This window comes from Aphelocoma coerulescens, chromosome 26 (genome assembly GCF_041296385.1).
Source record: "Aphelocoma coerulescens isolate FSJ_1873_10779 chromosome 26, UR_Acoe_1.0, whole genome shotgun sequence".
Classification (NCBI taxonomy): Eukaryota; Metazoa; Chordata; class Aves; order Passeriformes; family Corvidae; genus Aphelocoma; species Aphelocoma coerulescens.
This window is the reverse complement of record NC_091039.1, coordinates 1,521,002-1,548,074: the sequence shown is the minus strand read 5'-3', so window position 1 is coordinate 1,548,074 and position 27,073 is coordinate 1,521,002. Positions and strand designations below refer to the sequence as shown.

Here is a 27,073-nt window from a genome sequence, read left to right as displayed (position 1 = left end):
TTCCCTCTCCGTGTGAATCCCACATGGACACGAGGTGTGGTCCCTGGGAACTGATTTTTTCCCTTCGAGGGCGGGAACAAGCAGCGCTGGTGGGAGGTGCTGCCGGGCCGATGGGTCCAGCTGGTGGCCATCACCCCTAATTGGCACCGGGACATGGGCGGGCACCAGCGGGGGCTTCCTGCTGCCACGAAGCTGCTGAGTCTGCAGGGTGAGGGGTTTGGTGAGCAGCACACCCAGACCTTCCCCTGATCCCTCCAGGAACAGCTAGGAAATGGGATCAGAGAGGGGGGAAAAAATGCAGTTAGAAATCAAAGAGTTTTGGAAAAAGTTAGAAAACTTACAGAAGGTAAGGTGTGGACAGACTGTAAAAAATGCCACTGCCTGATTAATTACTTGGTTTGTTAATTAGCTGATCAGCTTTCTCCTGTACCTCATCCTCCCCCGGAGGAAAGGTTTTCTACTGCCCAGCCTGGAATTCCCAAGCCCCTTCCCTTCCTGTTCCCCCTCCCTGGCTCACTGGGGCATCCTCCAGCAGGCACATCCTGATGGGCCCTGCTCCCAGACCCATCCACAGCTCACAGCAGTGGTTCCCATCCCTCCAGACATGGGGCAGTGGGAGTCAATAATTTAATTTCTTATCCAAAAAGGGAATGAGAAAAATAAAGGACCTCTTAAAAACAAATCCAGCTGCTTTGACATCCTGCCACACCCATGCTCAAGTGCCTGCTGTGGTCCAGATGTCGATACTCTCGATGATGAGCCACTCGCTCTGGTCCTGTGTCACCCGGATCCTCACACACTCCACAGGCCCGGGCAGGACCCTCTCCAGGCCCCGCTGCTCCAGCATCCCCTTCTCAAAGGAGCCCACGGGGATGTAGAAGGAGCAGTGCTGGCTGCGGTCCCGGCGCTGGCCCAGCTCCAGCAGCCCTGCACGCAGGAAATCGCCCGGGCGCTCCTTGGAGCCTGTGCGCACCCGGACACGGCTCACTCGGGCCGGATGCTTGAACACGATGGAAAAGGTACTGCCAGCTGCTGGGTCTTTGCCCCAAAAGTACCCCTGTGCCGAGCTGTAGGCCTTGAGGGGCTCGTAGTTCTCAAAGATGGACATGCTGGTATACAGGGATGCTGGCGGGTTGTCTGGGAGGTCCAAGGCATCAGCCTGGAAATCCTCGTCCTCCAGCCGGTTGACGGTGCCCTGGAAGGAGGAGTAGAGGCCCATGTGCTGGAAGAGGGATGGCTTGAAGCGAATCACGTCCTTCTGGGCGAGCAGTTGGCGGAAGTGAACCAGCAGCCAGTCACAGGGCATTTCCTGGTAGAAGAGGAGGAGGAAGTGAGCCAGGCGAGGAAGGTCACTGGAGCGGTAGAGCTTTCCGATGTAGCCCAGCTTGGAGAACTCGAGGGTGGCCCAGTTCGAGCTCTCCTGGGAAGCCAGTGCCCTGCGGATGGCCGTCAGGAAGGACCTGGCGCTCCACACGTCGTCCTCGATCATCAAGTAGTAGGAGGAGAGGTTGGCGGCGAAGGCGAGCAGGAAGGCGTAGTCCACGTTCTGCTTGGAGCGGAACCTCACCCGCTCCTCCGCGTCGTTGAAGTTCCTCTTGAGGCCTTCCAGGGTGGGGTAGAACTCAGGGGGAGCGTGAATGAGCAGGAGCCGGCCCAGGAGGATGTGGCGAGTGAACTTCTGGGCAATGGTGGCGGCAACGCGCACGTTCCAGCTGGGATCGGTGTCGGCCAGGTGCACCACCACCACCATCTCCTGCAGCTCCTCCTCCGTGGACTGGCTGAAAAGGGACTGGAGCGTGGCCAGGAGGTAGAAACCACGCGGCCTCTGCACAGATGCCAGTCCCACTGCCAGGAATCCTGCAAGGCAAGGGAAAGGCATGAACAGGCAGAGGGGTGACCTGGGATCACCATGGTGATGTTCTGCTCTGCAAGATGTAATGAGAGGGCTCCAAACACCACTTCCCATGGCCAGCCCACAGGGTCAGTGCTGTTTGTAACCCCATGTCTAAGGCTGGTGGGTCCTTCCTGAAGCTGAAGCCTCCAGCATCTCAGGAGGGGCCCAAAATTGGCCCAAATGGCAGCAAGAGGCAGGCTGAGGAGGCAGGGGCTCCTCTGAAGAAATATTCCTGAAAAACACCTTAAAAAAGCCAAACGCAGGCAAGTAACAGTGCAGAGAGGGTCTATAGGGCAGGAATGGCTTATTGGTATGGCTGCACATCCTGGAAGCGTTCCCCACACCACACTCCCATGGAGATGCACCCACACAGGGATCAGGCACCTTCTGCCCTCCCCACAGCCCAGCAGTGGCTGCCTTGGTTCAGCTTCTCTTGCTGCTGGTCTGGACAGCACCATCCATGTGCTGGTTTCAGCATCATGTGCCTCACAGGGTTGCCCTGAGCTCCTTCCCATGGGGTTTGCATGGGAATTGCTTTTTGTGCACCTGTCCAAGAGCTCGGCCCACTTCTCCCACACAGTGGGGTTGTCCCAGTGGTCCAGCTCACCATCTCCACTGGAACCTCAACCCCAGGGAGATGGTATCCCAGCAACCCTCCCCAGAGAGGTCTGGGAAGCCCAAAACACCTGTGGTCACCCCAGTCCCAAGGTGCAGAAATTTGGACCCTGCTTGGAGCACGTAGAGTTTCTCCAACTCCTCCTCCATCCCAGAGCAAGCAATGAAGGCTGTGGAGGTTTTGGAGGAGGTTGTGGGCAGGTCCCTATGCAAAAAGGCTGGACACAGCCCCTCCCTGCCCCAGCAGCAGTGAGAGGGCACATCCATGCTGGGATGTGCAGCTGTGCACACCCAGATGTGCACACCCAGAGGGTCCAGGATCACTCACTTTTTCGGGGAGCTGGGGAGCCAGCGAGGAGCTGGTAGGAGACGTTGTGGAGTGCAGAGAGCTTGGCTGTGTCCCTGAGGATGCGCTGGGCTCCCTCCGGCTGCAGCAGCTGCAGGATCATGTCAGGGGCCAGGCCCCTGAGCTCCACCTGCATGGGAGCCACAGGAAGCCAGGTCACACCCCAGAGCACCATGCAAGCAAGGGGTGATGACAGCAGGGGCACCCAGAAGCAAATGGGAGTCCCTGTCCTGCCCTCCCAACTCCTGGATTCAGGGGGGTCCAGCTGCCCAGGGCACCCCCAGGGAGAGAAAGCAGAGCTGGGGGTTGGGGGTGACATGGGGCAGGGAAGAGACCAGAGCTGAGGTTGGGGTCCATGTGGGGCAGGAAGGGATAGAGGATGCTCCAGTGGCCTCTCCAGTGGGACATCACTGGCTGGGGACTTACCTCCAGGGGATCCTGTTCCTGCCAGCTGTCCCCATGGAGGAGGAGGAGGAGGAGGAGGAAGGAGGCAGCGAGCAGAGCCATGAGGGAGCGTTTCAGGGAGCATCGCATGGCCCCCGCTGGCTGAAGCCTGGGGAGAGGGGACATGTCAGGGCACTGCCTGGATGGGACAGTGGGACAGCACCTGGATACACCCCTGGGACTGCCCCCCTGCCCCAAGCACCCACGGGTGCACACCCAGGGGCAGCCATGGGGCATCAGGGGACAGTTGTGCACTGTCCCGTTTGGGCAGGCAGGGGCAGAGAGACCCCAATCTGACCAGGACAAAATCAGCCAGGTACAAAATCCCCCCAAACCAGCCCCAGGACACCTCGGCTGCCCTGGGACACCCCAAGCAGCACCCCAGAGCCAGGGGCAAAAGAAATGCAGGTGACAGTGCCTCAGGAAAGGCTTTTGGGTTGTGGGAACATCCCAGGACCAGTTACCAACACCCCAGGACTTGGCACCAAGCCCTGGGAAACACTCAAGTCTCAAATGGGCTCAGGCTGCTCTTCCAGCACTGTGAGGTGGAAGCAGTTCCCCACCTTCCTCCAGGCAGGCACCAGCTTGCCCTGTCCCAGCCCCATCCTCTGCTTGATAGGCAAGAAAGGCGTCCCTGAAGGGACAGTGTCATTTTCAAGGAAGTTGCAGTGCTCTTGAGATATTTTACCTTGTAGGCAGAGGTGTGGCAGGAGGCTAAAAGGCTCCTGTGTTTGCCTGGGGTTTTTTCCATTATAAATATGACAGTGCTGCCCTGGAAGAGGAGCCGCTGAGTCCAGGTGAGTGCCCGGCCCGACAGGGCAAACACCCTGGGCCCCATCCAAACTGCTCACAGTGCCTTGGCTTGGCTTGGTCAAAGCAGCTTTGAATGCAAACATGGAGGAAAAACCCTCCTAAGCCTTCCCAAACGAAGGCTGGGCCTCCGAGGACTGCCCCACCCACCGCCGTGAAGGGGATGCTCTGAGCCCGCCGGCGGGCCTCAGACACAGATGGGAGCACAGCTCCTCTGGGGCCGCTGCCCTGGAGCGTGTGCTGGGCTTATTTTAAGGAGAACCCTCCAGTTTCTGTTCCCAGGAGTCCTTTGGAGGGGTTGTCAGCTCCTCAAGAGGCTGGCGCCGAGCAGGTGCCCCCGATCCGCAGCCACTCCGTCCTTGGAGCGCTGACCCCGCCCAGGGACACAGCTCGTTCCTTGGAGGTAAACACTTGGAGCCAGAGCCGCGCTCCCAGGCGGGGCAGGACTGACCCCCGGCAGGGACAACAAGCTCCTGCAGCTGCTCAAAATCTGTCCAGGTCCCAGCAGAGAGTGGGGCCTCCCCACCCCTTACAGCTCTGGAGACATGGGGACCTCACCACCTCAGGGGGGAGCAGCATTAGGGACCCGTCCGAGCCACGGGGACATCACACCCTGACGCCACCCTGGAGGTGGATTTCCAAGCCTGGACCTCCAGGATCTGTAGCCAGGGCCACAGGGTGAGCTGGGAAGGGCGAGGCTTGGCCACATACCAGGCTGGGCATTTGGCCACTCTGGGTGGCCAAAGGTTTTTCTGGCTGCTGGGGAATGTCTGGCTGCCAACGGCCCACCCTGCATGGAAAACAAGATGCTGCTCCTTCAGCCAAGGAGCAGGGAGCCCATGGGGAACAGGGATCACAGGCACAGAACAGAAGATAACGAGTGCAGCCCCATAATAAGCCCCCTAACTGGCCTCTGGATTTCTGCCTCTGTGGAGGAACAAAGTAACCCCAGGTAAGTGGGCACAACCAGGGGTGCAGCGAGCTCTTGCTCCAGCTGAAGGTGTCTCCACAGAGTATCCCTGTCCCTACACTCTGCTCCAGCACCTCATGCACCTTCCCCACAGCTCAGCACCCCACTGCAGATGTCCCCAAAAACCACCCCGCTGTGGGGACATTGGCCAGGAGGAGCTGAGAGCCACTTGCTTGGAGCCAAACTCCTCCCCAGCCTCAGTCCAGGGCAGAAGGAAGGAACAATCCATTCCCAGCCTCAGTCCCACGAGGCTCTGAGGAAGCTCCCAGCGTGCAGGCAGCTCCAGCTGCTTCCGCCAGCACTGGGGAGAGCAGGGCTGGTTGCCCAAGGAGGGGGGAACAGCCAGGGCTCCCTTCCCACTGCCAGGAGTGCTCTTCCACGCTGGGGGAAACTGAGGCGTGGACAAAGGCCGTGTCACCCAGCGGGGTAAACACCAGCTCTCCTGCGGCACAGCTCAGGGCCCCGCCCTGGGGGTCCCCGGATTGGAAAGGGATGGGGTGGAACCCAGCACCAGAAATGGGTGGGGAACACTGGAAATTGTGGCAGCACAACGTCCCCCATGGGCAAATTGTGGCCATTCGGGGCTGTGTGGGATGAGGGCTCCTGGGCCCCCTGGGAGCCAGCCCAGGGTCTGGCCCCACCGTCCATGGGTGTCTCTGCTCCAGGGGCTGTCCCACGGGGACAAAGGAGGGAAAATGCCCTGTTCCAGTAGCGCAGGGCTCTGGGAAACAAAGCTTTCGGTCAGCCCAGGTGTCCCACAGCACGGGGGGGGTCCCTGCAGGGAGCTTGGCAAGGGGACACTTACACCGATCCTGTCCCCACCCCTGACAGCCGGGGGACCCCCAGCCCAGCCCCCTGCCCTCCCCCCCGGGTCCCCAGGCACCCCTCCCCACGGCAGCAGGAGATGGCTCCTGGCCAGCCCCGCTCTGGACGCGCCCACCGAGGGCAGAGACTCACGGGTGGGCGGCAGCGTCGCCTCTCCGGGGTGCTCGGCCCTGGCAACTTCCCCAGGCTGGCCGGATTCTGGATTCTCGTTCGTCAAAGCCCCACCCCGAGTCCTTGCCTGCCTCCCGCAGAGGAGGAGTGTCCACCGGCGACCTTCTGCCCCAGGAGCCTCGGGGAACCGGCCAGGCCGGCGGGAACCCCCGTGGGACGGGCCAAGGGCCCCCAGCCCACCGCGGGAACTGCGGCAGCCTCACGGACGGGCATCCTCACGGACGGGCATCCTCACGGACTGACATCCCAGGACGGCACCGGCTGTGTGCCACCCAGCCCATCCCCGCTGGCAGCTCCAGTCCCCCGGGCAGCACCAACCCTCACTGGGGGCTCTTGCCAAGCCCCAGCATCCCAAACTCTGGCACGAACCTGCCCCTTCACCGAGCCAGGAGCTGGGGACATGGAGCTGGCACAGCTTTTTTTCCCATTTATTTTCCAGCTCTTGTGCTGAGGTGGCAAAAGCCTCTGGGGCTGCAGAGCCAGAATGGCACCCCTGGCACCCCGGGCCAGGGCAGAACCTGAATCCCACCCAGGATGTACCCCCAGGACACCACGGCTTCCCCACACACTCCAGCTCCTCACTGGAGCATTGGGCATTGCAGCTGGGCTGGGAATGAAGCCCCTTCTAATCTCAGTGAACCAATGTGGGCCACATAGGGCCCTTCCATGGCCCAGTTTGTTCCCAGCGCCTCCACCCTCCAAGCCTTTTCTCCCACTGCTTCCCTCCTTCAGACCCAGAGTAGGAACATGGCTCTGGAGCACCTACGAGCCACCAATGGCATCGCTTGTCCCCAGCTCTCAACCAGACCAGCTCCTTCCCACATGGCAACTCACCCACAGCATCCCAATGGAGAGGAAGCCCCTTCCATTCCCCTCCATTCCACCCAATTTATTCACAAAGAAGCGTGGATCCCACTTCCCTTCTCTCCTTGCTGGCCTGGACCTCTCCTACCTCCAGGAAGGCCTCACGTCTCTTGCCAGGCTCCGTCTTCTACAAATCCCCCGTGACGACCTCCAGCCCCAGCTGCTCCCCCTGGGAGCACACGGAGCCTGGGACACCTCTGTGAGAGAGAGATAAGACAGGGCAGGAAGCAGATGATGGGGCTGGGCAGGAGGAAGAGACGTCCCCAGGCTCCCAGATCTGCTGGCTTTCGCTTTTCCTACACTGTTTGGTTTCAAATCCTTACATTCCTATGGTGGGATGGCAGTGGCTCTGTCCCACTGGGGTCCCAGGGGCTCAGTGGGGACACCCCACCTGCACTGGAGCAGAGACAGTCCGGGATTCCCACCTGGGGAGCGGCTGGAGGACACCAGGAGCTCCAAGGGAGCCGGGTGTAGCCCAGCAGAGCTTTGCAGCTCAGTGGCCCAGGGTGGGAAGGGCCGTGGGGCTCAGCGGCAGCAGCAAGAGGGGGAGGGCTTTTCTCACCACAGCTGCCCCTGACCCGCATCCCTGCACAGGAAGGAAACCTGGTCCTTCCTGCCCCCACAGAAAGGAAGAGGGGGAGGGCTGTGACACCCAGCACAGCCCTGGGGTCCCCAGCACAGCCCTGAGTCCCCAACGCTCAGGGTGCAACAGCCCTGCCATAGGAACAGCCAGCACTGCCCAGGGGAGCAGCAGAGCCACCAAATCCCCCATTGGTCCCCACAGGCTGCTTCAGGGTGCAGTGCTAGGGCAGGATTTGATCCTCTCCAGGCACATCCATGAGCCTGCCTGGAGCAGGAAAGGAATCCACAGCCAGGACACAGCTCCTGGTGCCCAGGCGAACATCCTCGGTCCTCTTGCTCTCAAAGCAGGTGCCACAAGCCCAGCCTGACCCAGTTCATCCAGCCATCCCCTTGTGCTATGGAGCAAGTCCCAAATGATGTTTGGGGTGCTGGAAAAAGGTCCTTCCACCTGCCCCCTGTGAGGGCCACGGCAGAGTCCCAGTGCCCAGGAACCAACCAGGGCCTGGCAGCCGTAGCTGCTCTCAAACCTCCCTCTGGCTCCAAACCCAAACACACTTTGCTCACCAAAATATTTGACCATGGGAAACAGGGAGGTGGCTGAAATGAGGCTAAAAGGCACATTTTTGCTTGCTTTTGGAATAAGCTGAAGAAGAAAGAGAAGCCCCAAGTGCAAAGGCTGCTCTGAGAGGGGCCTGTGGCTGCACAGGCACACCCAGCTCAGGGGGCCGGGGAGGACCAGTTCCCCCAGTTGAGGCCAGAACAGAGCACTGGAGTGGGACAGGCACAAGGGCCACAGCAGGGCCCAGCCCCGTTCCCCAAGCCTCACCTCACCCAGGTCAGCTCCTGTTGGACACTGGATTCCTGACAAGGACAGGAAGAGGGCGAGGGTGGTGGCCAAGCCTTCCTGTCTCCCCTAGGAAACCAGAGAGCCAGGCAGGATCTGTTTACAGTCCTTCCATTATTCAGGAGCAGGAAAAAGCAGAGGTAGAGTGGGGCCTCACACAGCAGGGAGAGCACAGGGAGAGCCACCGTGATGCTGATCTGGGGCTCCATTTCCACACCACTGAGGACCCCTCTGAGCTGTGTCCTACAGAAACGGGTGACACCAAACCACAACCACTCCTGCTGGTGCACTCACTGCATCCCACCCTGGAGGACACTGAAAAGGACTTTTTTAGCACTCAGGCTTCAAGAGAGGCTGGGCTTGGGGGCCAAAGTGGAAATCCCCTGCTCAGGGCTGAGCTCTGGTATCACCCTCCCTCAGCAAACCTCAGCTCAGGGTTCAGGGTCTCATGCTCTGGGTAAGGACCAAGGGGAACACCTGCAGCTGCAGCTCTACACAGAGGCAAAGTCCCCCCTCCACAGCATCTCTGCCACTCCCCAGCCTCCCCACATGGATCAAAACAGGTCCCCAATCCCTGCCAGCACTGCTGATCCCAGCTCTAGCACTGGGATCACCGGGAGCTTTGTAAAGGAAAAGACTGAGAATTGTTCTTGTACATTTTATACATTTCAGCCTAGAAAAGGCCTGGCCTGGGAGGGGCACCTCTGGCTTAGGGGCATCTGTCTGTATCTAAATATCCATATTTGAATCCAGCAAGTCTGTCGGTAGCAGGAAACATCCCATCCACGTGCTTCCTGCTGCCACAGCCTGTGCCGCCCCTCCGCCCGCTCCAGCTGCACCACCCGGGGTCAGCCAGGGAATTCTGGGAGCTGCCAAGCACCTCTGCCCCCTGGAATTGCCATATGCCTGATCAGAAGGTATTCCTGCTTTGCCAGATGGCAGGAACACACAACGCTAGGAGCTGTCCTGTCGCTCTGCACAGGAGCCAGAGCAGGGCCCAGGCTGCCGTTCCCAGCCGGAGCAGCTCCCCACAGGTAAGGGCACAGCCTCACACAGACACCAGCCTGCTCTGTGCTCCTGCCATCAGCCTGCACCAGGAACCAAACCCCTCCGCTCCCACCCTCCAGACCCTGCATAAGCAGCAATCACCAGGCACATAGCCCTGGCATCATCCCGCAAGAGGGAGCTTTCAGGGAGTGTAGCAGGAAACAGCCTGAAGTTCAGTCGGAACCAGGCTCTGAGAAAGCAGCCACCTCTCTCTGAGAAAACAGGAAACTGCAGCCTGACCACGTTTCACTGCCTGACCTTCACCACCTGTCCCCGAGTTCAGTGGTGTTTAACCCCACAGCAGAAGGAAGACTGTTGTCCCCCACTGCCCTGGAGCAGCTTCCTTCGGGATGGAGCCCCTGCAGCCCTCACACACAGCTCCAGGCCCAACCCTGCCTCTCCTGCACCACAAGCACAACACAGCCCAGGCTCTGCTGTCATGGCAGTCCCAGGATCACAGGGACAGCACATTTTTCTTGCCCTGTATCTCTACTAAACCAATTTAATTTAAAAACTTACCTGCTGGCACGAACAGAAGTTTAGCAGCGGTGGAAGAGCTTCACTGAACATTCCCCACGGACAAGTGCTGTTCCTCCTGCTTGGGACCAGATGTGATGCGCAGTAGGACTGACGAGCTGGTATCTGATAGGCAACAAAGCTCAGTCCAGGGTCTGTATCTGCACAGCTGCTGCCCTGCCATGCAGCACCTCCTCTGCACCTCCCCAGGGAGCCACGTGTTCCATTAAACCTCCAGCCAGGTTCATTCTGGTCAGACCACACTCCTGACAGGCCCAGCCCCTGCACCCCTCACTTCTCAGTCAGCCCAGAGCCACAGGAAGTTTCAGGGTTGCTTCTTCCTCACAGAAATCAATTTGTTTAGTCAAAAGTGAGATCTGTGGTTGCTTGGGGGTTTCAACAGGAAAGATTTCCACACTGCTCTTAGAAAAGACACAGAGTTGAGTCCTTCATCGCTGCTTCAGTTATTTTAGTTTATCCCCTCCAGCTCCTCTCCCTCCCTATGTTCTCTGAAAAACACCTTCTGGTTTTAGAAGTTTAGATCTCCTTTTCAAAGACAAACACCAGGGTGAGAACTTGAGTACCTTTACATTCAAGTGAGACTTTTGCCTTACAACTCCTCTTTGAAGTAATTCCTTTGCTTGATCATTTATGCCTTTTTCTTTCCTTAAACTTGGATCTGCTGGGCTGGGAATTAAGATTATTGTTGATCACTGCTGTCTTGCTCACTGCTTCTCAGACACTGAAATATCACACCGTGCATGAACACAATCCTGCTGCAGTAAAACAAACATGGATTTTGTTTGTAAATTGTTCCTGGAAAGCAAAAAGGAAAGTTCTTGGAAAGCAAAACCTCCTGCTTCTTACCCAACAAGAGAACACAGGACCACTTTGATTAGCACCAAAAGGATTTTAAATGAACAATTCCAGGGAGCTCCTTTCAAATCATAAAATGTCAATTTTACATAAAAGTGTGTTTACAAATAGTTTTTGCTTTACACTCAGCTCTGCTCATTACTGACCAGAAGTTATATACATACAAACTAGCTCAGCAGCTTCAACCACTTGCAAGGAGACTGCAGAATTTATTTCAGAAATAAAAATAGGATTTCCTGGTTCCTAGAAATTCTCTTCAGCCTGCCAGATTCAGTCCCCTGGCTCCCCCTGCGGCCTCAGGAGAGCACTAAGCCTTTGGGGAGAAGGGGTACTGTGGGTGCCACCAATCCAGGAGCCTGACACTGTGCACAGGATCCAGCACCACCTGCACCCCCTGCTCCACGCGCGGCTTCTTCCCGTTGCGCACAGGCGCGTCCTGGAACACCAGGCGCACGCGGTGGTGCCGCATGTCCGTGCTCACCGAGATGGAGAACTGCAAGAGAGGAGACCAGAGCTGCTTCAGAAAGTCGCAGTGACTGAGAGAGCTCTCAACACAACACTTGTAGACTTTAAAAATCCCTCTGAATTGTACAAGTCTAAGGTGTTTCACACAGTGGCACTCTCAAGGCTACAGCACAGGATCCAAACAGTCTCCCTCTGGCTGCCAGTCCCAAATAATCATGCTGGAAGCTGTAAGGGTTGTAAAAGGGCTGTAAAACTGTAAAAGGGTTGTAAAACACTGGAAGTGCCTGGGGCAGGGGTGGAGTCACGAGCCACCATCTCTTGCAGGGTTCAGAAGGCCTGCAGATGTGGCACTTGGGTGAACTTAGTGCTGGGACTTGATCTTTAAAGGTCCCTTTCAACCTAAGTAATTTTATGAGTCTGATGCTAAGTGAACCTGCAAGCAAGTGGCTGTCAGAAGTCTGGAACTCACTGCCCAACTCCTAAGTGAGGCCAGACCGAACTTCTCCTGAGCACTGGCCACTTCGGAAACCCTGACTCCCAATCAGGGACCAAGCGCACATTCAAAGAGTTTGCTCATGTGGGATTTTCCTCTCAGAATTTATTGCCATAAGGAGATATTTTCCTGTGAGAGGCACACCTCCACTTGTGCTGCTCCCTGTCTCTTGTACCTGCTGCAGCTCTGGTAACTGACCTGCCCCCAAACACTGCACAACCACAGCTCCTGGCGGATTCTCTACATCCTCTCTATTTACTGCATCAAACAGGGAGGAACCAACGGAAATGGAGAAATTAAACTGAGATCCCGAGCATTTCCTCTCTTTATTAACCATACGATTCCCAGAACTGGTTTGCTGATAGAGCAGTAGGATTTACACAGCCCAGAAGAGGCACTGGGTGGGATTCTTGGGCCTGTCCTGTGCAGGGCCAGGAGTTGGGCTCAATGATCCCTGTGGGTCCCTTCCAACCCAGGAGATTCCAGGTGCCCTCTTCATGTCCTTACAGAAACCTCATCTGCAAAGCCTGGCAGCTCTCCCCCACTCACCAAAGTGAAGGTCATGCCCATGACGATTGGCACAAAGATGAAGTTGAAGGTGGTGATCTGCAGCAGGCAGCAATCCTGATCTGGGTTTGTGTGCACTTCCTCATACTGGATTGGGGGCTGGAGACCTTTGCAACACTTGCTTTTAAATCTGGGAGACTTGAAAGAAAGAGAGGCTGATTTAGCAAAGCAGGAACCTCTGCTGGGTTTGGCTGCTCCGCCCCAGCGTGGCCTGGCAGGGTCTCTCCTCCTCCCCAGGTGTTTGAGCAAAATGTCACATTAACAACAAAATGCCACCACTCAGGATGGGCAATTTTCAGGACCATTTCTTTAGAGGGGAAAGCTGCACAATTCCCAAGGTTGCCAGAAATTACTGGCTTCTCCCAAGACCCACTACTGGAGGCTTTCCCTGGCAGTGCTGGCTGTCTTCACTTCTCTGAGAAATCCTGGCAAAACAGTAAGTTTCAGATTTGGGTCAACATTTTGACCACTGCAGTCAGACAGTCTGGGTTTTGGTAACAATCAGTAGTAATGACCCAAAGGTGAGATTAATGGTGTAAAAAATGATCCACATCTTAGAGCAGGGAAAGGATACCAAAGGAGGAAATAAAAATGTGGGATTCTAAATGCCTTGGTAACACAGACTGGAAACTGAGTGTAGTTCCACAATGTGCTTTAGTTTACCATGGGAATCAGTTTGCATTTATTGTCTGGATGCACAAAAAGTTTCCAACTTCCCTTCTACCCCCCAGAAAAATAATTTCTGCTTCAAACAAAAGTCACAGCTGATCTGGTTCTTCTTTCATACCTGCTTTTTGAACTTGAAGTTGAATTCCCACATTGCTTCTTGTCTGTTCCCTACAATCTTTTTGCACCAGAAAAGCAGACACTGAGGTGGAAAAAAGAAACACAAAATTATGAAACCCTTAGAAGCACCACTTTAAATAAGTTTTAACAGATCATAAAGGCTTCCAATTGCAAACAACACAGGAAAAATTAGGAGCCATTTATTCAAATTAAGTATGTTCCAAGAACCCTCTCAGCAGTGTAGATCTCCCAGTTTCAAGCTGGCCAACTCCTCATGCAACACATAGCCACTGATGTGCCAAACAGCAAAATCCTGTTGTTCCATTTGTGCCTTTCCTAAAGCAGGGATGAGTGGTGCAGATTCACCCCTTCCCTCCACCCACCAGCAACTCCCATTAAACTGGGTTCCAAACAAGGTTAAAGCAAGGAGCAGCGGAGAACAGAATAAGGATTGAGAAGGATCCAGAGGGAAATGCAAAGACCAGTACATGAGCTATGAGATGATGGATGAAGAAGTTCCTAAGCCACTGTGGTTTCAAATGGAGACCTTGACCTTGCCATCACCAGCACTGTCATCATTTAGTCCAAAACCACTGCCAGGACAGCACAGTCTGACCAACCTCCTGTCTCTTTTCAAAAGAAAATGGGAAACCAGCCTCAAACAGCCTCAGAGGTCACCAGCACTGCCCTCCCATGCAGACATACACCAGGACTGCTCCAGCTTCACCTGTTATCACTGTGTGGCCACAGGCTCCAGCCCAGGAGCTTGTCCTAGAGCAGGAGGCTCAGGAGAACTCCTGCAGAAGGGAAATCCCTGCCTACCAGTCAGTACAAGAGACCAGCCTTCAACAGCCAAGGAAAGAACCTGGCAAGTCAGTCCAGCCATCCCTCAAAGCTTTTCCACACCACAGATGCCAGCCCACCACAGCTGGTCTTATCTTTCATCAGTGTCAGCAGGAAAAGGAGGAATCATGTGGGTAAAGAGAACTCCCTGTGATCCATACACAGTCTCTCCTGAAGAGAGAAGGCCTGACTGGGTTGCGGGGCAAAGCACACATTTAACTTCACTCCAGGATGGAGTGACCCTAATAAAACAAAGCCAGAGCCAGCCTCCACGACAGGGGCTCTGAAGAGACCAAAGGGGATACAAGACCCTCTACTTCAAGTCTGAGTCATATCCATAAACAAGACTCCTTAAAGGACCTTTATCTCCACAATCTTCATGAGGTGAACAACAAAGCTCTGTGGAGTAAAGCTCAGAAACATGCATGGAATAACCTCCACCTGGGAGGAAGCAGCTCTCAGGTTTTTTCCAATAAAAACATTCTCGAGATCTTTTTCAACTCGGATGAGCAGCAGATGCTGCTGAGTTTAACTCCACCATCGGTGGTATTTGTAGTTCACCTGCAAAGACAGCCTGGTCTAGCAACCTGTTTGGTCATGGCAAGTAGTGAAGCACAAAAGGTCAGTACCTCCTAAGGGGCAGAGGATGTCGTCCTCGGGTCAGCCGTCCTGCCCTTCAGACGCGCCGTGCGGCTGCCGCTCCGCCCAAAATAATGGGGTGTCTTTAAAGGGCAAACACCTCTGCTGACACCATAACGGCTCCAGTGTCCCACACAAGCTAGGCTAGGGAAAGAAAAAAGGAAATTAAAGAGGAAAAGCTAGGTTGGATCACACCCAGGGCTGGGCTCTCCTCTAGCCACATGCAGTTTAGGTAGGCGTTGCCGTTAGTGTCAGCAACCCACAAAGGTACAACCAAAGCCCAGGAAAGCCAGAACATGGGGAGGCAGTGCCAGGTTCTCCTCCAAACCCTCTGTACTGAGGAATTTCTGTGCACAGTCACACAAGTGGAGCTCAGAGTCCTGCAGTACAGTAGTACAGCAAGACCAGACTCAGGGTGGCTCTTTCATGCTGCAAGGGGTTAGGTCAAACTTCTACTGCTCTGACAAAGTTTAATTTCCATTTCATTTCCATTTAATTTCCTTTTTTTAAAAGCTGAACAATGAAAGACTGCACTTAAAGGATCCTCCTCCAACCATTAGTACAGGAGAAGCACTAGCAGTGGGCACCAAAGCCGTTATGATGTCACCAGGAATCTTTCCAAAATGCTGACCCTGCCAGCACTGCCTTGGGGTTCCCACAGCCATGAGCAGTGGGAGCTTGGGCTCAGGACTACAGTTAAGCTGGAATTTCCTCAAAATGTCTTGCTTTTTCAGTTGGTAAGAATGAAGATCCCCAGCCTGGAGACTCAGGAAGAGACCAAGGAGCTCTGGATGCAGAGATAAGACCGCACACAGAGCTATGTGCTTATCCCTGTGCTGCAGCACCACCTCCTGTGTGCTGCTGGATGCTCCCTGAGCCTATGACAGCCTGTGACAGAGAGAGGAAGGAAGAAGGGGGGGATGTCACATATGGATAGATGAGGTTCCTCTATTTTGAGTAGAAAAGAAAGAACAACTCCTCAATGAAACCCACTTCAGTTTGACCTTGGATTTGGAGGGTGGAGAATTCACATTGTTGCTTAAGCTGCTCACAGAGTATCGGCCAGTTGCAAGTTAAAACCAAACGAGACACAAAGGCATTTCAGAGTTAATGGTCAATAGCAATTAAAGAGGAATGATATGCAAGTGGTCCAAGCTGGGACAGCACAGGGAATCACCTGCCCACACCACAGACAAACCCTTCACAGCCCAACACAAGTGCAGCCCAGTCCCAAAGCAGACACTGGCTCTGCACATTTGCCATGCTCACCCCAGCGTCACCACCCCGCCTCACCCAGACACCAGACCATGGATGACCTGCAGGAAAGCAGGGTGACACAACTCCTGGCATCAGTGTCACTCCTGAGCTCTCCAGAGGCCTGTTACAGAGAGAAGTTGTACTCTGGCAGACAGCGTCAGAATAAAGCAAAACATAAAAGCTGATCCTATGGAGCCTCGTTCAGAGTAGGGGAGAGCTGCAAACATCCCTGGCAGTTCTGACACCCAGTGAAACCAGGGCTCTTTTGCTGCTTACAAGGGTGTTGTGCAGGACTTAGGCAGAAGTTACTCCACAGAGTAACTCTACAGATATAAGTAACCAGTACACTTTTACAAATTCCACTGAGAATACCCAGTTAGTGACCATTCTACACACTTCAGCCTCACTGGTGACCATCTCCACATCATCTGTTTTTCTTCTAGAAAGAATAAAACAAACCAAACAGTAACAGCAACAACTCAGACAAATCCCAGTTCCTGAGTGATGCCACTTACTCTGGAATTTTTTAAAGTGCTGGGAGTACTGTCTGGGATGGCGGGGTTCCTGGAGAGGCGGGTGGCGAAGGGCTCGTACATGTGGAACAGGGAGCGGATGACGCAGGCGCGCAGGCAGTGCAGCTTCTCCATGGACTCCGGGCGCAGGCGCAGGGGCAGGTACGCGTCCAGGCTGTAGTGCCTGCACAACCAGGAATGGTGTCAGCTCCAGGGCACAGCCAGACGGGCCAGGGACCCCCCAGGGACACATCCATGTCAGGGGAAAACTCCACATCTGACTGACCACAGGCCTCTGGTCAACCTGGAGGGCTGCAAGGGGGTTGTGCTGCTGACAGGACACCACATGGCAGCCTCAAAGGCCTGACCTGCACCAGGCAGGCTTCCAGCCCACGCATCCTGCTACAATTCCCAATAATTCCTAGTTTGCCCGGAGACCAGGCGGGGATGTGGCTGCAGGCTGCACAAAGGGCTGCAGGTTGTTGCAGGTTCCCAGGGACTCCTAGCTGAGCTGACTGCAGCTCTCAGCATTGCCTGAGCAGCCTGAACGCCTGCGCTCAAGGGCCATTCCTTGGTCACATCCCAAAGGAGCCTTTGCTAGGGAATGTCACACTTAAAACCAGGGGTGAGGATGACCACAGCTGTTCTCTACTCTGTGTCCCTGCTGCTTGTGCCTCCTGGGCAGCAGGTAGAGCTGTGTAAAGAAAATGTTCTGTCCTGAAGGAATATCCCAGTGGCATGCACTGGGACAGAAGGATTTGTATCAGGTGTTGACCGCCCCTTTGCCCTCCTTGCTTTCACTTACTCCTGCCACTGTACACCTCCAAAATGCCCCAATTACAGGGAGGTGGCCTTGATCAGAACTTGAGGCAGGGCAAGGTGTCCATCAGTGATGTTTGCCTTTCAGCACTGACCGTGCCATACGCACTTGGAGAGGTCGACATCCACAAGTGTTGGGCCATGGCAAGCAGAAAAGGACACAACACTCTGAGATTTTATAGGGAACATACAGGAATACACCACAAAGATCCATTTCCAGATGTGATATTCGAATCCTAGAATGGTTTGGGTTAGAAGGGACCTTAAAGCTCAGCTCATTCCACCCCCTGCCATGGGCAGGGACACCTTCCACTATCCCAGGCTGTTCCAACCTGGCCTTGGACACTTCAAGGGATGGGGCAGCCACAGCTGCTCTGGGCAACGTGCGCCAGGACCTCACTGCCTTCACAGCCAAGAATTTCTTCCTAACATCCAATCTAACCCTGCCCTCAGTTTAAAACCACTGCCCCTTGTCCTGTCACCACCCATCCATTTAAGAAGTCTCCCTGCCTCCCTTTTATAAGCCTCCCTTAAGTTACTGGAAGGCCACAGGGAGGTCTTCCCCAAGCCTTCTCTCCTCCAGGCTGAACAACCCCAGCTGTCCCAGCCTGTCTTTGTGGGAGAAGAATATTCCACAACCCACTGCCAAATGAGGCCCACAACACTTCACCAAAGTGAAAACACAGGGCTCAGGCCCCATGGGAATTATTCCCTTATTTCCTGCTCTGCAGAGAACTGCTCGCTACTGAAACCTCCCACAACCAGTTTAAAAACCCTCTAGAGCCTCACCTTCTGTAGAGCCTGGTCCAAAAGGCAGCAGTGCAAGTGACAGTCCAGGCCTTCTTGCAGATCAGAGAGAACCGGACGATGTCCTCAGGGCGGATGTAGGAAGCCAGGAGCAGCCAGATGTCGATGGGATATTCCTCTCCTCCTCCCGCTTCGGCATCTTCTAAAGGCAACGAGGGTGTGTTAGTGCAGGACATCACATCTGCACTGATTCCCACCTAGAGACACGTGCTGCACACCTGAATTATACACACAGAGTCAGCCTGAGCCCCAGTCTGCACCACCTCAGTGGCCGTCCTCCCTGTTCCCATCAGTGTCCACGCAGCCATGACACCTCCCCTGTGCTGGACACCTGCTGCTGCTATCCCTGCTGCACAAGTGGGCAAAGTGGCAGATTGGTAAAGGAATTCAGGCTGAAAGGGTTCTCTGGAGGTTTCTAACCCAGCAGCCCAGCTCAAAGCACACAGTTAGGTCATTTTGTTCAGCACCTTGTCCAAGTGAGTTCTGTGTGCAAGGATGGAAACCACAAAGCCTTTCTGGACCCTGTTTTGATGCCTGACCCTTTCACAGCTGAAATACCACACTGAAGTTGAGAAATAAAAATTGGATGGCAAATAAAGAGGCAACTTTACGTAAAGGAGGGCCAAGCTCCTGCATTTTTAATCAAAAGTGCACATTTAACAGATCAGCAAAACTGCTTCACAATTGAAGACTCTGAGCATTGATACTGCCAGGCTTGTCAATTCTTTGTTCCAGTGGTCACAATAGTTTTGCAGAAGCTCTGTCAGGGAGGGAAATTCTGTTCTGCAAGTGGCAATCAGCTGTTTTTCTTAAATATCTTAATTTCGTTAAAGCTTCTTGGATGGGAACTTTTAATGCAATTCAGATGGAGAGAATGGCCTGTTCTTCCTCTCAGAGGTGTCAGAACTGCTCAGACAGAACTGAGGGCTCACACTCCTTTCATTCCTGCAGTGTTTTGTAGGTGAACAATACTGAGCACTAGGAAGGTTAAGAACAGAGAAGGAAAATACAATGTGTGCACAGTGCTAATAGGAAAAGCTGCTGTGAGGTCTGTGGCCTAGGAGGGGTGTTCGGGAACTTGAGGGTGCCAGATCTAACCCTGAGACAGCAGGTTAATACAAACAGCAGTTCTTTATCCTTATGTGATAATTGCCAAAGAAAGCTCTGGATGGGATCACTTCCCCACAGCACAGATTTATGGTAGGCACACCCACAACAGGCTGCTACACCCCCTCAGCTGGGTCAGCTCTGGCTCAAGAAGCCATCAGACTCCATGCTGCTGAACTCAGAGGGCAGCCAGAAGCATCACTGTTTTACCACCAACTTTTCCTCCCTAAACATGTAGCAGAAACAAGAGAGGGCTGTGGTAGAAAAGAATATTGTCTTCCCAGACTCATAGCTCCAGCCACTCAGATATTATTTTGCCAGGATTCTGAAGGACGCCTCTTTTAACTCCCTTCCCAGAGCAAGTGCTGTCCACCTTCTGTGGTGGACGTGCTACATAAATCACTATCAAGCTCAAGAAAACTGGTTAAAATTTGCTTCTCAACCTGAAAGCAACCTGTTACCAGAAACTTCTGCAGGGTTCCCCAGCGCAGCAGAGCTGTTTGCTGCTTACACTGCGTTGCCATTGGATTTCTACGGAGTTGCACAAAGTGTAAAGGCTGAAGGATACATCTCCCTTGAATTAATGTATTATGATGCCACTAGAATCAAATGCACTTCCTTGCTGGGAAAAGAGCCCTTTAAACACTTTTGTAACAAACCACAGCCTTGGAAACACCCTGAAAACAGAGCTTGTGTTTTGCCAGCAACTGCATCATGGACAGCAGCACTTCAACCCCAAAGGAAACCTGCTGCCACCACCCCATATTCAGTGAAGCAACACGGCCAGTGGCAAAGTTTCACAACTCTGGAATAGCAGTGTTTGTTTTCCAAGGTTGAGGGATATTTGCTAAAAGCAAGGAGCTCTCAGGCTTTGATTTCATGCCCCAGGCTCTGCCTTTGTGCAAATACAGCTGCTGTGACCAAGTGCCAGCAGATTTACAAGTGACTAAACCCTTGGCATTTCTTTATGCACACACAAATTCCAGAATACCCCAAGAGCCCCATGACCATCCTGTAAATCCCCTGCATGAGCATCCCCCATGCAGGACCAGCCCGCAGAGCCCCAGGAGGGCAGGTGACCACACCTTTGTGCCTTTTGCTCTTCTTTTTCCTCGAGGCAGCCCTCCCGTTGATGCTCTCCTTGGTATCCATCTCATCACTGCTGTCACAGGACTCTCCCGACACGGAGAGAACTTCCTCAGTAGGGACACAGGAAGCTTCCAAACCACACAGGGATTTTACTGGAATGACAAACGACAGTAAGTACAACAGCACAGAGGAAAAGGCTATGCAAGTTCAGGAGATGCTTCAGTGGAACCACTGCCTTAAAGCTTTCTGGTGAGTGACACAAGCAAGTAAATCCTGAGCTCAAGGATTACCTTGTCAGGGAAAGATTAGCAGGGGCGAGTGAATTGGAAACATAATTACTCAGCTGCTTGTTTTAAAGAATGAACAATGAGGATGATTACCAGCACAGTATGCAGATCCCAATGGTTTAGCTGAAGCTATTTACAACTCCAAATAAAACAACAGGCCAGGGGTAATGGGTTTCCCTGAACAGCAGAGCTGCCCTGCATGGCCATGTTCAGCCTGGAGCCAGCACCTGCTCTGCAACTGTTTTATGAGCACAGAGAAGACTCACTCCCTCCGAAGCAGGACAAACATCCTGCAGCCGATGACACAATCCAACAGGGATGGAACTCAGTGTCAAGCACACAGGAGCTCCACTTACCCTGGAATTTAGTGAATGGAAAGATTCTGGCCTAGCAAGGAAAACAGCAAGCTGAGTCAGCTGGAGTTTGGGGTTGGCTTTTTTCTGCATCTGGGGACATGTTTAGACATATCCCTGTTTGAAAATATTATTTTAAAAACTTGATCTGTAAACTGAGGACTCATTAGGGGAGAAAAATCCACATGTGAGTCAGTAATGACAGTCTTGGAAAAAGAAAGGTGTGGTCCTACATTACAGCTGTGTGAGGCACTGCCACAGAGACCAGCACTGCCACAGCAGCACAAAAGCTTTGCATTCAAGAGCTGAATTTCAACCCAACAGGCTGGGTGAAGAATAGAACATGACCATGAGGTTAGAGAAGGCTTATAGTGTTCAAGCCTTTCTACCCAGCACAAACTGAATCCCAGGAAGGTTTTATACATCCCAGTTCCAGTCACTGCAGTCACCAGAGCTACTGAAGAGCAAAATGTGCTGTTTGAATCACAGGGACAGAGCATCAGAAAAACAAACAACAACAACAAAAAAATAAGAAACTGAACATAAATAAACTCAGGTGAAAAATATTCTCATTTCTAACCACCAAACAAGGTTTTAAAATGAAAAGACAGCAGATGGAAAGACAGAGCTTGACTGTACCCACTGACTAGACATACCTCAGTGCTTTGCTAAACCTGTTCTATCTCACTTTGCACAGTTTGTTCTGTGAACTGCATGCTTTCCTGGAACCTGGATGCATTCAAGGCACCTGGATGCACTCACAGCAGCTGTTTCCCCCACCGCCAAATCCTACTCCCCTCTCTACATGACCTTCTATAGGCAAAAAGAGAGTGAAATAGGTGGCAACACACATGACAGTGAGTTATGACATCAAATACAGCCAACCAAGAGAGGACAAAACTGGCAGGGATTCAGAAGGGGGTTTAGAAGAAGAGCCCACCCCACTCTGCAAAGGAAAAATCAACCTCTGAGTCAACAGCACAAGTCCACTGAACAGTGAATGGCTGCACTGCAGTCCTGCTGAGGCACCCTCCCTTCACCTCACTGTTGTAATCCTCCCATCCTAGGCATTAGAATGGGGAGGAAAAAAACCCAGAAAAATTCCTCCTGCCTCTGGCTCCCGGGCCGGTGAAGCTCCCACGGGATGCTCCCTGTGGGACGCTCCCCACCCGCTGCAGTCACACCCAGCACGGGGTTTACTCTGAGCCAAGCTCCAGGAGGGCAGCAAGGCCAAAGACTGGAGCTGGGGCAGAGGCTCCTGTCCCCGTGGCACTGCACACTGCTCAGATAAGGCTGGGCCAGATAAGGCTGCAGCACGGTCATGGCTGCACCAGATAAGGCTGGAGCACAGCCCTGGGGCTGGGGAGGAGAGATCCTGAGGATGCCTGAATCTGGAGGGGAAACCCCCTGAGACTGCACTGCAAAGGGGTGGGCAGGGAACTGCTGTGACCTGGAGTCCCCAGCATGAGGTGGGAGTGAACCAGAAACACAGCAGGAAAGGAGATAAACTGGATAAAGCAGGTGATGCTGTGGGCAGGGAGCACGGAACACCAGCAGTTTGCCAGCATGATGCTGAAGTGCAGGACTTTGCCTGAAGGAGACAGAACACAAATGGGTGAGCAGGAGCGCGAATGGGAGGAGGGAAGCCCCAAACAAAGGAGGCCACATAAGAGGGAGGTGCCCTGATCTTAAAAGCTTGAGAAGCAGCAGCTGAAGAGGATGCTCACGAGCACCACTGCCCTGACAGGCACTCATGCCAAGAGCATACTGTGTCCAAAAATGCAAGATCTCAGTAGCAAACCAAGTTTCCCTTTATTCCCAAGTTCAGTCATCACTGTCAGCACAACATCCACCTCCAACACGTGTGACCAGCTACATTTAAAAGGCCTAAACATCATCCCTTCTCAAGCAAGTGGGGTGTGTTAATTCAGGAAGCTCCCAGACAAGGAGGAAGTAGATACCAAAATACTGCACTCTCTTTCCAGGAAAACTCCTTGTTTACAGAGTTCACCAAAGAAACAGCAACACCCTCCCAAGACTTCCTTGTAACATGTTTGACAGAACTATCACAACCTTATTCCCCCTGCAAAGAACTTTACCTGCTAATAAACTTATCTACAGTTTTGTATGTGGTAATAAAGTAATAAAGACTAATCATGTTATGTTTTGCTTCAAGCAGGAGATGACATGCAAGCCTTTCCATTTCAGGCACCAACAAAGACTCAGCAATTTTTACTGGACTTGCAGCAGGCTTTCTGCAAAACCTCCTGTCTAAGTCCTTAACATCTGATTCTACAGTGCAGCATGGGCTCGTTTTCAGCACTAAAGGACACACATTTTCTCAGTTTAAGGAAGATGAGTTTCACACGTCATGCAGAGGCCAGCAAAACGTGGGGAAGGCAGGGGCCCCAGGGCAGACTCACCTTCCTGCTGCACTGCGTTGGCCACAGCTTTCTTCACCCGTCCAGACTTCACAACAGCTGGGTCTGAGTTAGCATAATCTGCCACCGTCACTGCAGAGGGGGAAACAGGGGTCAGAGGGATTAGGGATTATGGGGAGGGGACAGAAGGGCTAAGAGTCACGATGCCTAAAGGGAACAGTTCCCAGAGGGGCAGAGGCTCGAGGAGGACATGCACAAGCAGGAAAATGAGCCTCAGCAGAGACATGGAGGCCAGGAGTCCCCAGCAAGTCTCTACTCCAGACCACCGGTCTAACAGGCTCAGGGGACCCACCCCCTGCCCAGCCCAGCGTAATTCTCATTCTCCCACCACCTCAGCCAACGATAATCCCATTCCCCCTCACACAGCCCAACTCGAGCCTGGCTGATCCTCTGATCCCAGGCTCCACCTCCACAGGCAAATAGGTCTCATTCCCACACATCCGTCCAGATCTCTGCTGAGGGATCCCTCCTGCACGCAGCTCTCTGCCTGCACAAACCCGAGAGGGCCCAGCTCACTCCTAGGTGAGACTGGACCATTCTCCTTCCTCTCACCCAGGCCAAGGCCAGGCCCTTCAACTACCTCCTCCCTCAGGCGCTAACGCAGGCCCAGGCCTCCTCTCCGGCCGGCACCAGCAGGGCCGAGCTCGGCCCAGCTCCCCTCAGGCTCCGCTCCCCTCATCAGGCGCCGTTCCCCTCATCAGCCCCGGCCCTCCTCAGCCGCGGCCCAGGCCCGGCCCCGCTGCCCCGGCCCGGCTCTGCTCTCACCCCGCTCGGAGCACACGTCGTCGGCGCGAAACTTGAGGCGTTTGCGGGCGCCCCTGCGGGGCATGGTGGCGGCGGCGGCGGGGCGGCCGCGCGGGGCCATGTCCGGCCGGGCCCCGCGGGGACAGCGGGGACAGCGCCACAGCGCCCGCCCCGCGCCGCGTCAGCCCCGCGACTCCGCGCGCCGCTCTGGCGTCACCAGGGCGGCGGGAGGGGCGGCTGGGACAGAACCCCCCGGTCCTCCCAGTGCTGAGGGGATTTCCTCCGCGGTGCTCCCAGTAACGGGGAGCCGTGAGGTGATCCCCCCTCCCAGGTCTCCCAGTGCTGAGGGGAACCCCCTCCGCAGCGCTCCCAGTAACGAAGGTCTCTGAGGTGATCCCCCTCTCAGTTCTCCCAGTAATGAGGGTTCCCCCTCCGCAGTGCTCCCAGTAACGAAGGTCCCTGAGGTGATCCCCCCTCCCAGTTCTCCCAGTAAGGAAGGGAACCCCATCCGCAGCGCTCCCAGTAATGGGGAGCCGTGAGGTGACCCCCCCTCCCAGTTCTCCCAGTAAGGAAGGGAACCCCATCCGCAGCGCTCCCAGTAATGGGGAGCCGTGAGGTGACCCCCCCACCCAGTTCTCCCAGTAATGAGAGGGTTCCCCCCCGCAGTGCTCCCAGTACGTTACGGGGAGCCGTGAGGTGATCCCCCCTCCCAGTTCTCCCAGTAAGGAGGGGATCCCCCCTCGCAGTGCTCCCAGTAACGGGGACCCCTGAGGTGATCCCCCTCCCAGTTCTCCCAGTAATGAAAGGATTCCCCTCCGCAGCGCTCCCAGTAACGGGGACCCCTGAGGTGATTCTCCCGCCCAGTTCTCCCAGTACTGAGGGTCCCTGAGGTGTTTCTCCCTCCCCCCACAGTCTTCTCAGTAACAAGAGCACTTCAGGAGATTCCCCCCGCTCAAGTCCTCCCAGTCACGGGGATCCCTGAGGAGATCCCTCCTAGTAATGAAGATCTGTGAAGTAATTGCCCCCTCCCAGTAATGGGGATGTTTGAGGGACTGCTCTCTCCCAGTTCTCCCATGCACAGGGGCCCTTAGGGGCTTCCCCCCTGCCCCAGTCCTCCCAGTAATGGGGGATCCTAAGGGGATCCCCTCCAGTACTGAGGGTCTGTGAGGTTCCTGCCCCCTCCCAGGCACCAGGGCACTTGAGGGGATACCCCGCACACACCAGTCCTCCCAGTACTGAGGGTCCCTGAGGTAAACAGCACCCCTGTCCTCCCAGTCACAAGGGCCTCTAAGGATGCTGACTCCCCAGTGCTTCCAGTAACGAGGGCCCCTGAGAGGATCCCCAATACTGAGGGTCCCTGAGGTAAATGTTCCCCCAGGTCCTTCCAGTCACAAAGGCCTCTAGGCATGCTGGCTCCCTGGTGCTCCCAGTAGCGAGGGCCTCTGAGTAAGTGGGTGCCCAGTTCTCCCAGGAACATGGATCTCTGAGGGAATTGCCCCCTGTCCTCCCTGGAACGAGGGCCCCTGAGGTAACTGTGCCCCCCCTTCACCCTCCGGTCCTGCCAGTAAGGAGGGGTTCTGAGACAATTGCCCCTCCCAGTCATCCCAGTAAGGAGGGGCTCTGAGGGGATTCCCCCCATCATCCCAGTAGGGAGGGTCTCTGAGGCAACTGGCCCCCCAGTAAAAAGGGTTCTGGGGTGATTGCAGGCCCCCCCCAGTGCTCCCAGTAGGGAGGAACTCTGAGGTAATTGCCCTGATTGCACCCCCCCTGTTGGAAACAATAGAAATTTTAAATGATAATTTTAGTTAATGGTTTTAATTAGCTTTTAAATTAATTGTTTTAATTAATCATCACCTATATATATAAATTATAAATAGTGTGTTATTCCTAAATTACTCTTCACCACCATTTAGCAAAGTTGTCATGAGCCACTTCCATAGGAACACAGATTGGGAAAAGTACTGAAACTTGAAGTTTTGATAAACTAAGTCTGATACGCTTCAGTGAACAAAGTCTGGGAGAGAAGGATGTATTGGTGTGTTTGGACACCTGGAATGTAGAATTTATGAATCACAAGGACATTTTGCAGAAACCTGAAGATAAAGAAGATGCGAACAAAAACTCCATCTATGTGTTGAACGTTCCTACTTTGCAAAGATACTAAAAAGACTAAAAAGGTGGACTAATTAACATACAAAGTGAGGAATCAATAACCAATAGAGGATAGAACAGTAATAAATGAAAGAGAATTATGTAATTTAGAACAAATGAACTTTTTTTTATTTGCTAAAAATGTCTAAACAGGTGAAAAAGTTTTGTATTTGTGTCTCTGTGGAGGCTGGAACTCCGTTGGCCACAGAGACCCTGGCCAAGGATAAAGTAATGCCACTGACACTAAAAAGACAGTATTGGAGGGGTTTATCCTGACGATTTCAGACGGTTTGGAACACTCCCAGGAGACACCCACTGAGCAGTGCCCAGGCACAGCCCACACCAGGGATTCCCAGTGCCACCCACACCTCTGTGGTGGGAGCAGCAATGGGTGGCCACCAGCTGTAAACTGTATTTGCTAATTTTTGGGCTGAAATGGGTGCTTGGAGCTTGCTGAAGGAGTGGTGCCACCGCATGGGGGAGGAGTTGGTTCCAGGGGATCTGAAAAGGGAAATCGTGACTGGCAGCCCAAGGTCTGATGGTGATTTTGGGGCATGTGTCCCCCCGAGTGCTTGTGCCCTGCTCACATGGGGATCTGGGCACTGCCAGGAGCTGGCTGGGAGTCCTGCCCAGTCCTGGATGGCTAAACTGGGAGGCTGGTGGTATCCTGCTCCCCTCCTTTGGGATTTACACAGTGACCGAAGAGCCCAGCCCTGTCCGATTCTCCCTCAACGGCTCTGAACACCCCAGAGCGCTGCATTCCCAGTTGTGCCCCTTTCCTACAAAACTTCAGGAGAGGATTGGGATGACAGTGAGATGCTTTCACAGCTGTGGTGTCAGCTCTTGGGCCTCTCCAGAGCAGGATAAAGCACAAAATATGGAGAAATCCAAGAAATCCACGTTCCTTCT

General features: G+C 54.1%; 2 protein-coding genes across 7 annotated transcripts; both read right to left on the bottom strand.

Annotated features, from left to right (window-relative positions):
- Positions 1–613: 613 nt before the first annotated feature.
- Positions 614–10,895, bottom strand: LOC138099046 (alpha-1,6-mannosyl-glycoprotein 4-beta-N-acetylglucosaminyltransferase-like). 5 transcript variants are annotated; one of them, XM_068996082.1, is made up of 5 exons: positions 9,932–10,895; positions 7,028–7,136; positions 3,282–3,408; positions 2,838–2,985; positions 614–1,857 (listed from the first exon to the last, which is right to left on the bottom strand). In XM_068996082.1, the coding sequence occupies exons 3-5, from the start codon at positions 3,387–3,389 to the stop codon at positions 716–718; spliced, it is 1,398 nt and encodes a 465-aa protein (XP_068852183.1). In that variant the 5' UTR covers positions 3,390–3,408; positions 7,028–7,136; positions 9,932–10,895; the 3' UTR covers positions 614–715. The 5 variants fall into 5 exon arrangements, with proteins under 5 accessions (XP_068852183.1, XP_068852185.1, XP_068852182.1 ...); XM_068996084.1 differs by lacking the exon at positions 7,028–7,136; XM_068996081.1 differs by lacking the exons at positions 7,028–7,136; positions 9,932–10,895 and adding an exon at positions 6,037–6,127 and having other exon boundaries at positions 3,282–4,899.
- An 89-nt stretch (positions 10,896–10,984) lies between these two features.
- Positions 10,985–24,190, bottom strand: TMEM183A (transmembrane protein 183A). Of its 2 annotated transcripts, none has more exons than XM_068996085.1 (8): positions 24,035–24,190; positions 23,252–23,341; positions 20,185–20,340; positions 17,975–18,134; positions 16,370–16,550; positions 13,117–13,197; positions 12,312–12,467; positions 10,985–11,297 (listed from the first exon to the last, which is right to left on the bottom strand). In XM_068996085.1, the coding sequence occupies exons 1-8, from the start codon at positions 24,132–24,134 to the stop codon at positions 11,112–11,114; spliced, it is 1,110 nt and encodes a 369-aa protein (XP_068852186.1). In that variant the 5' UTR covers positions 24,135–24,190; the 3' UTR covers positions 10,985–11,111. The 2 variants fall into 2 exon arrangements, with proteins under 2 accessions (XP_068852186.1, XP_068852187.1); XM_068996086.1 differs by having other exon boundaries at positions 17,975–18,131.
- Positions 24,191–27,073: the final 2,883 nt, after the last annotated feature.